General features: G+C 36.7%; 1 protein-coding gene across 2 annotated transcripts in view; it reads left to right on the top strand.

The window, feature by feature from the left end:
- The window catches only part of MDN1 (midasin AAA ATPase 1), a 102,935-nt gene that overhangs the window by 14,317 nt on the left and 75,580 nt on the right, over positions 1-13,038 (top strand). For both annotated transcript variants that reach the window (XM_069804854.1, XM_069804855.1), the window contains exons 9-18: positions 1,625-1,739; positions 3,493-3,686; positions 4,744-4,825; positions 5,536-5,631; positions 7,289-7,401; positions 7,987-8,135; positions 8,244-8,304; positions 8,836-9,047; positions 10,569-10,672; positions 11,647-11,791. In XM_069804854.1, coding sequence (XP_069660955.1) covers positions 1,625-1,739; positions 3,493-3,686; positions 4,744-4,825; positions 5,536-5,631; positions 7,289-7,401; positions 7,987-8,135; positions 8,244-8,304; positions 8,836-9,047; positions 10,569-10,672; positions 11,647-11,791 — 1,271 coding nt within the window. The remainder of the gene's footprint in view (positions 1-1,624; positions 1,740-3,492; positions 3,687-4,743; positions 4,826-5,535; positions 5,632-7,288; positions 7,402-7,986; positions 8,136-8,243; positions 8,305-8,835; positions 9,048-10,568; positions 10,673-11,646; positions 11,792-13,038) is intronic.

Here is a 13,038-nt window from a genome sequence, read left to right as displayed (position 1 = left end):
TTTAGAGCAGCCGTATATTACTCCTGGGTGAATCCAGTCTTTGTACAGGAAGATCACTTCAGCAAGGCTGAAGGAATGAAACTTGCCGGGAGGAACCTTACAAAACCAATGCCTCACCAAAACAAAATACCGCTCTCAGCAATTACTGTGTGAAGGTTTATGATTGATATTCACAAGGTGTCTTTTGTTGCTAGTTTTAACAGCACCTGTGTAAAATGTTTATTAGTTTTGCTGATCTTGGGGTAGTTGGTAGTCTGACTACTGAATGATTAATTTTCTGGGTTTTGTGTTTTTATTCCACCTCCTTGAGCAGTTGTATATGTGTGTTCCCTGGAAGATATATTTTTTAAGAGTTTCATGAATAATTTTAACTGAACCCTGCATCTATAATAAGATAAAAGTTATTTTACTTGGGAATCATGAAAAAAGAAATAGAAGGAAGAATTCTTCTAAGAAAATCTGATTTGTGAAAGTCTTGTGTCAATATAGACGTTTGTAATGTTTTCCAACCAGAAAAAGATTTAAGGTACTCTCCCTGACAGTTTCACTGTAGTAATGGCTCATGCATCAGATGTCAAAATGTCTTCTTGTATATTAAGGCATAATATTGTATCAAGATTAAAGGTTAGGATGTCTAGAAGGGGAATTGTTACATCGTTTTCAAATGTTTTGTAGTTTACTTCAAAGCCTGTAAAAATCAAAGAAAAGAACAAATTTATGGAAGGAAGACAAAAGCAGGAAAATGTATCTGATCTGTTTTTTCTGGAATTGAGTCTTTTGGATTCAACTCTCTTTTGGTTGCCTCATCTTCTAAGATTTTCTTCTTCTGTATGCTTGGTCAACAGTTTGTATAGCAGCAAATTATGATTTCCATTGGGCTAGTTAGAGCAGATTCAATAAGTCTGTTGCAGTTTCCAGCTGTGGATTATTATTAAAAAAAACAACCAAAAAAACCCCACAACAAAACAACCAAACCCAAAACCAAATAAAAAAACACCAGAAAACAAAAACCAAACCACAAACCCAGTATCTAATGCTTTGCATGTGCAAGCCTACTTCCACAGTGGGTATAACACATGGCTGCATAGTTATTGTGCAGTAATTAAAAAAACCAAACCAAACCAAACCAAAACAAAAAAAACCCGGAACAAAATATATGATGGAAAGGACTGTGAGCCTGAAGAATGAGGGAAAATAATCAGGAAAGACCATGAAGGGGACAGGGACTGGACATGCTTTTCCTGTATCTCTGCAACAGAGCACAGATCCTAAAGGATCTGTGGAAGATATTTCCCAGGCCACTTCTGTCAGGCTCCTCCCTTTACAAAGGATGCTGTATGTTGCTTCTGATAGACTTAACTTATTGTTAGTAGTCTTTCTGCTAGTATCTCTAAAGAGATTTTGCACTACAGAGGGAAAAACACTGTGATAAAAGAACAGATAATTTGAGAAGCAAAGATAGGGTACATGACAGTACAGTGACAAACAGTGGGTGATCTATGCATGCACATTATGCTGTACCAGCAGTGTGTAACATGATCTTTGATGCACAGGAATGCACTGAAAATGTTGAATTCTTCAGCAGTCATGATATGCTGTGTTTCTTCATGTTGTTTTGATTTAGGTTATTTAGTTGTGGTGGCGGTTGGTACAGGCAGCAAAGCAGCCATGCTGCTCTTCTGGACAAATATTGGACCAAAATACATCTGGATAACATGAGCAAAGGAGAACTCAAGGAGGTATGGTGTGTGTTGCTCTGTTGTGGCATGAGAATAATTGTTTCAATTAAGGGTAATAGATGTTTTTCAGTAATAAATTTGATCCTTATTTTTATCTCCAAGTTCCACAATACTCTTTTATTTCAGATTTATCCTGCCAATTTTGAAGTAACTGAGCAGCTTGTCAGGAAAGTTTGAAGTGAATTGGACAAAGATTCCTGGAACTTGCCTTGGCAAACACAGTTCTGTTTTGAAGGGGTCTAAGAATCAAATTACTTAGCCATTCTATAGCCCACAGAGATTTAAAAACCGAGAAAAAAGAAAAAAAAATTGAGCTTACTCTAATCCTGAGTCTTAAGCTTTGCGATCAAAAAATGGTCAGTTATCAATTACAAATAACTGTTTCAATTGACATATTTTGTTAGCATCTCTAGGGAATGTTTGCTTTGTATAGTGCTTCAAAAATTAAAGGAGCCCAGGGCTGAAATGAAAATAGAATTCTCTAGAGATTCTCCTTGTGATACAGAGCTCAGAATAGGATCTGATTTTAAAACAGCCTTACCTAAGGGAAAAGGGGGCGAACAGTCTCTAGCAGAAGAGTTGAGAAGAAAGTTCTGAATTTTCTAGAATGAAGATAGTTTTTCAGTAGGATTCATTCACTCCTTGGGACTTGTTCAGTAGCCAGCACAGTTATGGGTGACCTTAAATATCTGTGTGTTTTTCCATTTTTGTCATTTGTCAGCTAATTGTTAGGAATGGAGCAAGAACAGCACTTACTTTCATACTTGCAGATTTTGTTGGAGGGGAAGCAAGTAGATGCACGGGGAGGCCTCTGCAGACAGTTTGCTGCATATACACATGCTTCTGTGCTTTAGCTGCTCCTACTACAAATAGATCCAAGTGGGCAGGAATTCTAGGAAGCTCACAGTTGCAGTATTAAAAAAAGCTATCTGGCCGAACTGATGTCAAAGATGACCTTCACAAAGGACCAATATTCAAGTAAAGCTTGGCTGTCAAAACCTTAAGAAAAAAGGAAGCTTCGGTGCTAAATGTGTCACTTACCATGAGGTTCTTTCTGTTCTTTTTTGTAACTTTCTACCTCAAGTCATAAAAATATATAAATCAAACACTGTGTAAGATTCTGTAGTAGTAGAAGAAGAGACAGTGGTAGAAAACATGTGCTTGTCTTGAAAATAGACTCATGTTCTGCTGGTTAATCTTAAAAGTCAGTCTGGCAGGGTAGGACCAGTCTTTCTGGCCTGTATCTGTGAAAAGCTTATTTTGGGAAGCAATAATTTTGGTTGGCAAGCTTAACAGAGAGAACTGGGCTGAAAGGAAATTACAGAAGAAAAATTAGCCCCTTAATGTGTCTTTATCAGCACAGTGAATAGGCAACTTGAACGCTCAAAAAAATTCAATCATAAAAAGGACAGGAGGTAAGAACTTTCGTTATCAGTTTTAAAGTTGTATGATTTAAGTTTAGATAGGGTTGAATGTACCTTTTTCTCTTCCTGTTGGTATTTGTGCAAACATATTAAATGAAGTAAAGTTGAGTTGGCAAAATTCACTTCTGGCATCAAAATCAATATCATAGAAGTCACAATAACTTATTTTTTCAGATGAGAGATTTCAAAAAGGCAGTTTTGTGCAGCTTGCTAGCTTGTGTATCTATTGAAGTGTATCCTATTAAAATTTGGGGGGCTGGTGGTTTCCTTCCGATGCTAAAGATTTTTTATTATTATTTATTTATTTTCTTTTTTCTTTCTTTTTTCAGGTCCTTCAAAGGAGATACCCCAACCTTGCTCTTGTAACTGATCACTTGCTAGACATTTACATTCACCTTACAGGAGACAAGTATCAGGCATCAGAAAACAGTGCTTCTGGCTCCAGGCACACACCAGAAGATTCATCAGAATCAGGATCAGAAAATAAGAAACCAAATCTGGAAGGACGAGAACTATCTCTAAGGTTGTCTTTTCTTACACGTTTATTAGAAGAAAATTTAGTCAGCTAACTGCAGAGATAAAAGGGTGTATCTTTGTTATTTTTCTTAATTTTTAAAAAATAGTAATAAAAGTTTGAATAACTAAACTGGAATTTCATAAAAACTGGGAAAATCCATTTTTCATTTTAAAACAATGATTAATGTATCTTTTAAAAAATCTCAATCTGAATTATTTAGGACTTCCTATTTGCACTTTCTTTTTTTTTTTGAGAAAAAAATTAAGGTTTTGTCATATGTGGTGCTGAGTCGGTATCAAGCCATATGGATTACTTCTCAATTCATTTTAACACAAAATATCAGTTCTGGTTAAGAACTGAAATGTGCTAGTAGATAATGTTTTCAGCCATTGTATATATTTGCCTATCTAGATAATTTCATATTGGACACTCAGAACATTCTTACTTGCAGATGACTGAAAATAACCAGATCTGTAGTGTACTGTTAATTTCAGAATTTTTATGATGAAATGCAGCTTGATGTTCAATTACTTCTTCCTGTCATACCAAATGTCAATTCTACTTGTGGAATTCTGTAACTAGTGCTTTGTGAATTAGTAAATACTAGGTGTGGGTAGTACCCAATATTTTTGTGAAGCATAGGAATGCTAATTTTAAAACAGCTGTTGTTTTTCTAGAATTAGATGTTTCCTTTTCTTGCCTTTTGGAAGATTTTGTTGTTGATAAGGAATCAGTATCTTCTAAAAATAGGGGGGTTTTATACCTTTCTGGATGAAAAGCTTGCTGCTTTTCATTTTTTCTATTTCATATTTACTTTATGGTTTAATGGAGTATGTATTATCTATTTCTAAGCAACATATCTGAAAGCAACACTGTTGGTCTTTATGTACTCAGCTACTCTTTAGAATTAACATCTTATTTATATGTGTCTTCCCGTGTACAACTTGCACAAGAACTAAATGTGCAATTGCCAGAAGAGGACATAATGACCTAAGCTGAACATGAAAGAAGGTGCTGTGTGTTTTTGCTTGATTGTACAAAATCTTTTTGTTTTTCTTTTTAGAGACTTACTGAATTGGTGCAGCAGGATTGCTTACAACTTCGACAGTAATTCTTCAACCACAGCAGTGAATATTTTTCAGGAGGTGCAGTAAGACTTGATCCAGAAATTGCTTACCCAAATTCTAGCATTGTCTCACAGATCTTGAAATACTCTATTTGGGAATGTGAGATGGGAATTTACGTGTAGTTTTATCTGAAGCAATTGGGCTGTAGTTGGAATGTTTGTGATCCATCTCTTGGAGGCTTTCCTTACTACTAGGAAAGTTGTAGTAATGTGCTGAAAGCCAATCTAGACTTAGTGCTGTTGTACAAACAGCATGCTGCAACATAGTTTTAACTGATATGAGCTGGGATTGCATATGACTGAGAGTAAAAGTTTTAAGATCTTTCCTTTTTCTTGTAATATGAGGCTTCATTCCTACTTTCCTATGCATCAATTTGCATTCCAGGTTTGGAATTTTTTGGGCGTGCATCAGTCAGAGGTGGTTTTAAGACGTGAGATCTTACAACATTACTTCCTTCTCCGTTTTGGTCCATTCATCTAAAAATAGCTTCTGTGACTGGGCATTGAAAAGTTTTTTTCCTTTCAGTAGAAACGCACTACACCACAGAGTTTAGAAGTTCTTATTACATCCTTTTGAACTCCATTGTTTGACTCGACCTGTGGAGAGTGAAATGATTTTATCTACCATGTCTAGATTGGATTCAGGCTCATGTAAATTAAGATGGTGCTTGTCAGATCATATCATACGAAATTTGAATTGAAGAGGTTGTTTTGTTTTCCCCTTGACAGGCATTGGACTGTTTCACAGCTATGCTGTCCAACCAAGGGAGCAGACAGAAAATGGCAAAAGTTATTGGAAGTAAACTAAACATTTCCAAGAAAAAGGTATGTTGAGTTATAATTAACATGGTGTTTATTGGTAATATTCTTTAACTTGCAATTTTTCTAGTGATTAATTTAAATGTGTTTGTTGTGGTTTAACCCCAGCCAGCAACTCAGCACTATGCAGCTGCTCGCTTACTCCCCCCTACGCAGCGGGATGGGGGAGAGAATCGAGAACAAAAGTAAAACTTATGGGTTGGGATAAGAACAGTTTAATAGAACAGAAAGAAAGAAAATAATAGTGATAATAATAAAAATAGTAAAATGACAATAATAATAAAAGGATTGGAATATACAAACCAAGCGATGCACAATGCAATTGCTCACCACTTGCCAACTGATGCCCAGTTAGTTCCTGAGCTGCAATCTCTCCCAGCCCCCCTCCCCCCAGTTTATATACTGGGCATGACATCACATGGTATGGAATACCCCTTTGGCCAGTTTGGACCAGCTGCCCTGGCTGTGTCCCCTCCCAACTTCTTGTGCCCCTCCAGACTTCTTGCCGGCTGGGTGCGAGAAGCTGAAAAAATCCTTGACTTAATCTAAACACTACTCAGCAACAACTGAAAACATCAGTGTGTTATCAACATTCTTCTCATACTGAACCCAAAACACAGCACTGTACCAGCTACTAGGAAGAAAATTAACTCTATCCCAGCCAAAACCAGGACAGTGTTCTACTATTTTTCTTTTAAATTTTGCCCATCTCTCTGTCCCAAACGCTTTTTTTCCTTTCTGTACTATCCTGGGATACGCAGTTTTCTCGTGTTTTATTTTCAGCTGTGTTTTTTTTTCTCTGAAAGTTCCAGTGAGCCTGTTTCAGAGCAGATTGCAAATGGCTGCCTCATACAAAAGAGGGATCACACAGCTGGAACAGCACACTTGCCTAAGTGCATGATACTGCTAGATGCACAGAGTAGTAAAGAATGTGTTTTTTCTTTGGTGGTTACAGTGAACTTTAATCACTTAAAGAGATCAGAGAGAAACATAATCTTCCTTACTACTTGTTCTGTAATCATTGATTCCAAAATCAAGTACGTCTCTAGAGCCTATATATTAATAGTGTGTGATATAAATGGCTGAATTAAACTAAATCATTGCTTTGTCAAGTATTTCTGACCATAGAAGTTTGATTGCAAAGAAAATTCCCTCCTTTGTTACTTTAAGATGGAGAAACTTGCCAGCTGGGTGGACAGATGGATCCCTGAAACTTCTACGACTTTTTCTGTTTGTCCTTCTTTCTTTGCATTATTTCAATACAGGAATGTATTATCCTCTGCCAATGTCAAAATATCCTTGTTTATACAGAGGTGTTCACCAAGGGTTTTTTTGAGGGAGGTGGTTTGGGTTTTATTAGTTAAGATAACTGTTCCCAGATTGAAGTTTATGTAGTTGAACTACCATGGAAGTAGACAAAGTAGAAATATAATGGCATAGACCCATTACCAAGTTACTAAATTGAAAGATGACATTTGTATGGACAGTAACACTTTCAAGGTCCTTCAGTATTTTAGGTGATGAGTATGTAAAATCTGCAAAATATAAAATCTTACCGTGAAAAATAAGCTTGCTGCAAAGTGATACTGGTAGCATAGCGTGGGTGTTCTTGGTGTGATGTTGTAGGCAATTAATATTGGAAATGTTGGTGCTTTCTTCACAGGTAGAGTTCTTCTGTGAACTCTATAAACCAGAAATTCTAATACGGGAACAAGAAGTTTCTGTCGGAAGAGTGCATCTCATGAAGAAACAAACCCAGGCTCTCACTGTACAAAGGTAGAATATCATGTAGTTTCCATGAAAATCAAAATATTTTTGTGGTGGAATAGAATAGATTGGAAGTCACAGGAATAAAAAAAAAAAAAAGCAAATTGGATATTCTTACTCTAATGAAAGGAATATGAGTTCTTTCTCTTGTGATCGGAGTTTTACCTTGGGTATCTTTAAGGCTGTCTGCATCACAGTTTTGGCAGCCAAAGCATGGAGATTTTCAGCTTCTTTTGAATTAGAGTTTCTTGAAAGCAGTGTGGATCTACAGCTGTTATAATAAGATTTTGATTAAACTGTCTTTTTAAAGAGAGATTTTCGTAGTATGTGGCATAAACTCCACTGGCCAGGAAGCTCTTTGGAAACATTGAATTTCTAGACTGTAACTTGAAAAAAATAAGTATCTTATAAGGGTATCTTGGAATTAATTTTTTCCAAACCTATATTTTTAATAAATAAAAAAAAAAATCCTAAATCAAGCCACTCCTCTAAAAAAATAATAAAGGAAAATTGAAATAAGCTCCTTGATAAATCTTGAGTTTGAGTTGCTTCCTTTGTTTGGTGTTTTTTTTGTTTTGTTTTGTTTTTTTTCAGAGCAAAGCAAACCTTTGCTGCCACACGACCGTCTGCAGTATTAATTGAACAGCTTGCAGTGTGTGTTGTCAAAGGAGAGCCTGTGCTTTTGGTTGGTGAAACAGGAACTGGCAAAACCTCAACCGTTCAGTACCTTGCTCATATTACAGGTAAATAAAGTGTGAAGACTGTAACTTCCATATGAAGATGATTTAAAAAAACAACAAGCAAACAAAAAAATCCCATAGGTTGATGGTGCTTTCTATTTCTGTTTCAAGGACATCATTTGAGGGTTATCAACATGAACCAACAAAGTGACACAGCAGATCTATTAGGGGGGTGAGTCACTGACTACTGTTTTGTCTGTTCTGCATAACAAATTGGCAGTATCAGAACAAGCTCCTAATGCAAGTATAATTGTGTTGTCAAAGAATTGTTTTTAGACATGTAGCTGTTTTGTAATAGCATAAATATCTTAAGAAACATGTTTGCACACAGAAACCTTGTTGTTCTTGTTGAAGACCAGAGGCAGTTTCACTGAATTGTGTGAACATATGTACGTGGTGAAGTAATTTAAAAGCACAACCCAATGTCTCTTTAAAAATGGCTAAGTTGTTCAATATAAATAAGATGTAGTATTCACTGGATGTACTGGTTGGTAGTAGTAAAAATACTTATCAGGCTGGGCCTGTCTTTAAAAAATTGCCTCATAAATTGCATTTAAATATGTGCAATTTTACTTCGTTCATTAGTTGAGTAAAAAACTTTGGAAACCAGGGTTCCTTCATGCACAATGTTGTTGTTTCAGTTCACAGATGCTAGTTCATGTTCCTGTGTCGCAAATAAGTAATTACCCTTGTTTCTCTTCAGTTACAAGCCTGTGGATAACAAGCTTATCTGGCTACCTCTGCGAGAGTCTTTTGAAGAACTCTTCTCTCAGACTTTCTCTAGGAAGAAAAATCAGACATTCTTGGGACACATTCAGACCTGCTACAGGCAGAAACGTTGGCATGATCTGCTGAAACTAATGCAACATATTCATAAATCTGCTATTAATAAGGAAGCAAAAGAAAATGCATCTGGTGAGAATTCAGACTGATCAAACACACATCATTAGTGGTGAACCATTGCAGAGAGTAGATAAATAGTGGTGAATTTTTTGTTCATTGAATTTGAGTTTGTTTGTGATTGTTTTGGTTTTTTGTTTGTTTTTTTTTTTAATATGCCCCTTTATTACATCCTTTTTTCTGGTTTTGAAAAATGCAATCTCTGTCTACAAGAAAACATTAAAAATACAGTTAGAATAGTGGTTGGGTTAGTGTTTTGTTTTGTGGTGGTTTTTTTTTTTCCTTTTTCAAACTCACCACTGCTGTAAGCTATGTCTGACAGTGTGAAGGTTGACTTGCCTGACCTGTGGTGCCCTTGACATCTCATCTCCACTCAGCACTTACTTGTATGCTGTGTTGGTGAACAGTCGTCATTGTTTGTATGTCAGTCTTCCATGTGAATGCATTCATACTTTGTTTCAGCCCTGGAACCTTGTTAGGTCTCACAAATATATCCTATTCTAAAACCAAAGCAAAATAAAACAACAACAAAAATCCCAAACCCCAAATAATAGCTGTCTTAGGGTAGTAATGACTTTGAGCTTGATGATTACTTGGTTTCACTGTCAGTGATGCTGACTTGCCTAGTGCTTTACTTGCTTTCATTGTGGTTTTGTCTCCGTGTAAGTCTTTCTTGTTTTATTTGGACAGAGGCAGTATTGATACTTTGTCTTGCATGGAATGGTTTCTGGTTCTGGACCTGCTGAACAAATGAAGTTGTAGCTTTCATTCAGTATGGGCCAAGTAAACTTAATTATGAACTTTGTCTCACCTCTTCTTTTAACTGGTTCTTCTGAATATGCAGATATTAAAATAAATGCCCACAAATGTGTAAAAAAAAAAAAAAAAAAAGAGGTTTTAAAGACTATTTGTTGCAAGTATTGACAATCCTAAAATAAAGACAAGCTAACTTGCAAAGCTAGCAACTTGAGTCATTATGATGCTGTATATACCTCAGGCTGTGACTTTAAACAAATATCTTAAATAAGTGCAATAGTAAATAATGTTATAACTGATAAGCAACAGTGTTTTTACTGATACTGAAGTGTTCATTGTTAATCTGTTCTGTCATAAGGTTTGTAAATTTGGATTTATTTTTCTGAGAAGCCTCTTTCTGAGAATTGGAGAGCTGGAACCAAGTGCAGCATAAGTATTTGCTCCTAAGCTACAACATGCTGGAATGAATAGCAAATTGTCTGTACCCATATGTCAATAGTGTTCAGCTAAACTAAAAAAAAAAACAAAACCACAAAACCCACAAACCCCCAAAACCACCCCCCCCAAAACTCCACAACAAACAAAAAACCAAACCAGCAAAACTTAATTATTTTTTTTTTAATTCATGAGATGTCACCTGTAGAACTTGGATGTTTTCGTTGCTCAGCCAAGCTTACTCTTGTATCTCTGTGCTTGAAACAGCTTGATTAAAATACTGTTGTTAAACATTTTTTGTGCTATTGTTCTTATGGTACAAGCTTAAATTTATTTTGGTTACAGGCTTACCACTGAAGGAAAAGTGGGAGGCATTTGGTCTTAAACTGAATCATGCTCATCAACAGATGAAAATGACGGAAAATGCTCTTCTCTTTGCATTTGTTGAGGTATTTAGAGATTTGCATTTTGATGCTAGGAGTAATAAGGAGAAGCATTTGAAGGGCGTTGCAATCAGTATTGTATAACTAACTTCCTGGCAAGAATCTTGCTGTGACGTAAAACTTGTTCCATGATAACTCTGTGGAATGAAGTGTGCTACTTCAAGGAGGTGGTGGTTAGATGGGGAGTGGGAGAATGTTTCGTGGTAACACATTAATTCAGTGCTGTGTAATAGGAATTGGACTGGTATAAAAGAATACCAGCAGTATGTCATATCATCTTGACCAGTCTCCAGTAGGACATGCTCCTGCCTAGGGATTCCTTTAATGGATTTAATATTATGAATCTGTGCTGTTTATCTAGAAGTGATTTTTTTTGACATATTTCAAACCCATGGTATAATATTCTAATGACATTAAGTGTGATTAGGGGAAACTATGGTGGTTTATGCATGTTTGTTCCTTGTCACCCTGTTAGTCTGAATGTACTCTCTCAAGTTACATGTAAAGTGTGTAACATTGACCTCTTTTTAAAAAATGACTATGAATAATTGGAGAATCTCTGACTTAATTATAGTTTTAATTATAAGATACAGTTCCCTGAGGAATGTAATATTGCTTGTGTCTTTGGATTTCTTTAGATGACTGTCTTTATTCTCATAGTGATGTCAGTGAAGCTTATGCACCACAGTGATGGATATCACTGACGGGCAACATTGCACAAATAAGAGAGCTTAATTCTGTTATATCTGAGTCAATCTAAATGGTAACTGCTAATGGTGATAACTGTCTGACTTCTGTGACTTGCAAAATAATTGCTATTATTGAGGGAGAGCAATAAAACTGCTATTCCTGTAAAAGGTCTGGAATTGCCATTTGTCTGATCAACCCATAGCCTGCAAACCAAGTATTTCCAGTATACAGATGCTTCAGTTGATACATCTTTGCTGGTGACGTGATTAACAAATTTATCTCATTTTTAGGGTACTCTGGCACAAGCAGTAAAAAAAGGAGAGTGGATTTTATTGGATGAGATTAACTTGGCTGCAGCAGAGACTTTAGAGTGCCTGAGTGGTTTATTGGAAGGATCATCTGGGTCACTGGTGTTACTAGACAGAGGAGACACAGGTACTATTTCCGTGCTTGCTTATGCTATATCTTGCTATCCCAAGACATATAGATATATGCTATATCTAGTTGAATTCCCTATCCTATATGGCTCAAAATAAGTTGAGAAGATTTACCATTAAAATGAATGTGTGGAGAAGAGGATAATGTGTTCTTTATAAACTTCACACTTTTGTGCAAGAAGTAGGAGTTTTAATTCATTGTGGCTCAGGAGATTTCAGCTGCAGAAATTGTTGTAGCTTTTGCCTCTTTGGACTCTACAAGGAGCAGACCTCTCTAGTGCCCTCAGTAAGCATTGCTGTCTCTAAGGAGTATTCAGGGAGTGTAACTTTTTTTTTTAAATAAAGTTGAAGTAGCTTGACAGATAAGGGCATGGGACATGACATTCAGTTGCTACTGTAGTTACTGTCTTTCACTGATCCTGCAAATATAGTTTCCAGCTAGAAATATGTGTAGAAAGGATTTGCTTTTTCTGAGTCCTTATGGGCTGACCCCAGCCAGCAGCTCAGCACCCATACAGCTGCTCACTCACTCCTCTGACCCCACCACCCCTCAGCAGGATAAGGGGAGAGAATAGGAAGAGCAAAAGCAAGAACAGTCATGTGAAACAAGTGATACAAAGGCAGTCACTAACCAGCTCCCACAAGCAGACCAAAGTCCAGCCAGTCTCGTAAGTGACAGCTACCTTGGAAGACAAAAATTACCACCTCCTCTTCTTCCTCTACCCCAGTTCTTTTTGCTGAGCATGATGTTATATAGTAGGGGATATTGCTTTGGCCAGTTTGGGTCAGCTGTCCCAACAGTGTTCCCTTCCAGCTTTTGCTCAGTCCCAGCCTAGTTGCTGGGGGACAGAGGGCAGAGTGTGGAAAAAGAGAAAGCCTTTATGCTGTGCCAGCACAATTCAGCAATAGCCAAAATATTGGTGTGTTCTCAACAGCACCACAGGGGCTGCTGTGAAGAAAGTTAACTCCTTCCCAGCCAGACCCAGTACAGATGTAAAGGTAAAAAATGCAATTGCTGAATATTGTTTTCTGGAGCTACAGATAGAGACAAATGTTGTATGAACTTCCTAGGCTGGGTTTTTTTCCTGGCCAAGGGAAGCACTGGCCATTGTTCTGAAAGAGACAAAAGGGAGTTCCAAATTTAGGGCTTATATAATTTTTGAAATATTTTGTGTTCTTAAAACATCCTGCTACACACAAATAAAAGTCAGGGTTTCACTTGCCTGTGGCTGTTGTGAAGATGGA

Source organism: Haliaeetus albicilla, chromosome 17 (genome assembly GCF_947461875.1).
Source record: "Haliaeetus albicilla chromosome 17, bHalAlb1.1, whole genome shotgun sequence".
NCBI classification, from domain to species: Eukaryota; Metazoa; Chordata; class Aves; order Accipitriformes; family Accipitridae; genus Haliaeetus; species Haliaeetus albicilla.
Note: the sequence above shows the minus strand (reverse complement) of the source record. Positions and strands in the feature narration are given on the sequence as shown.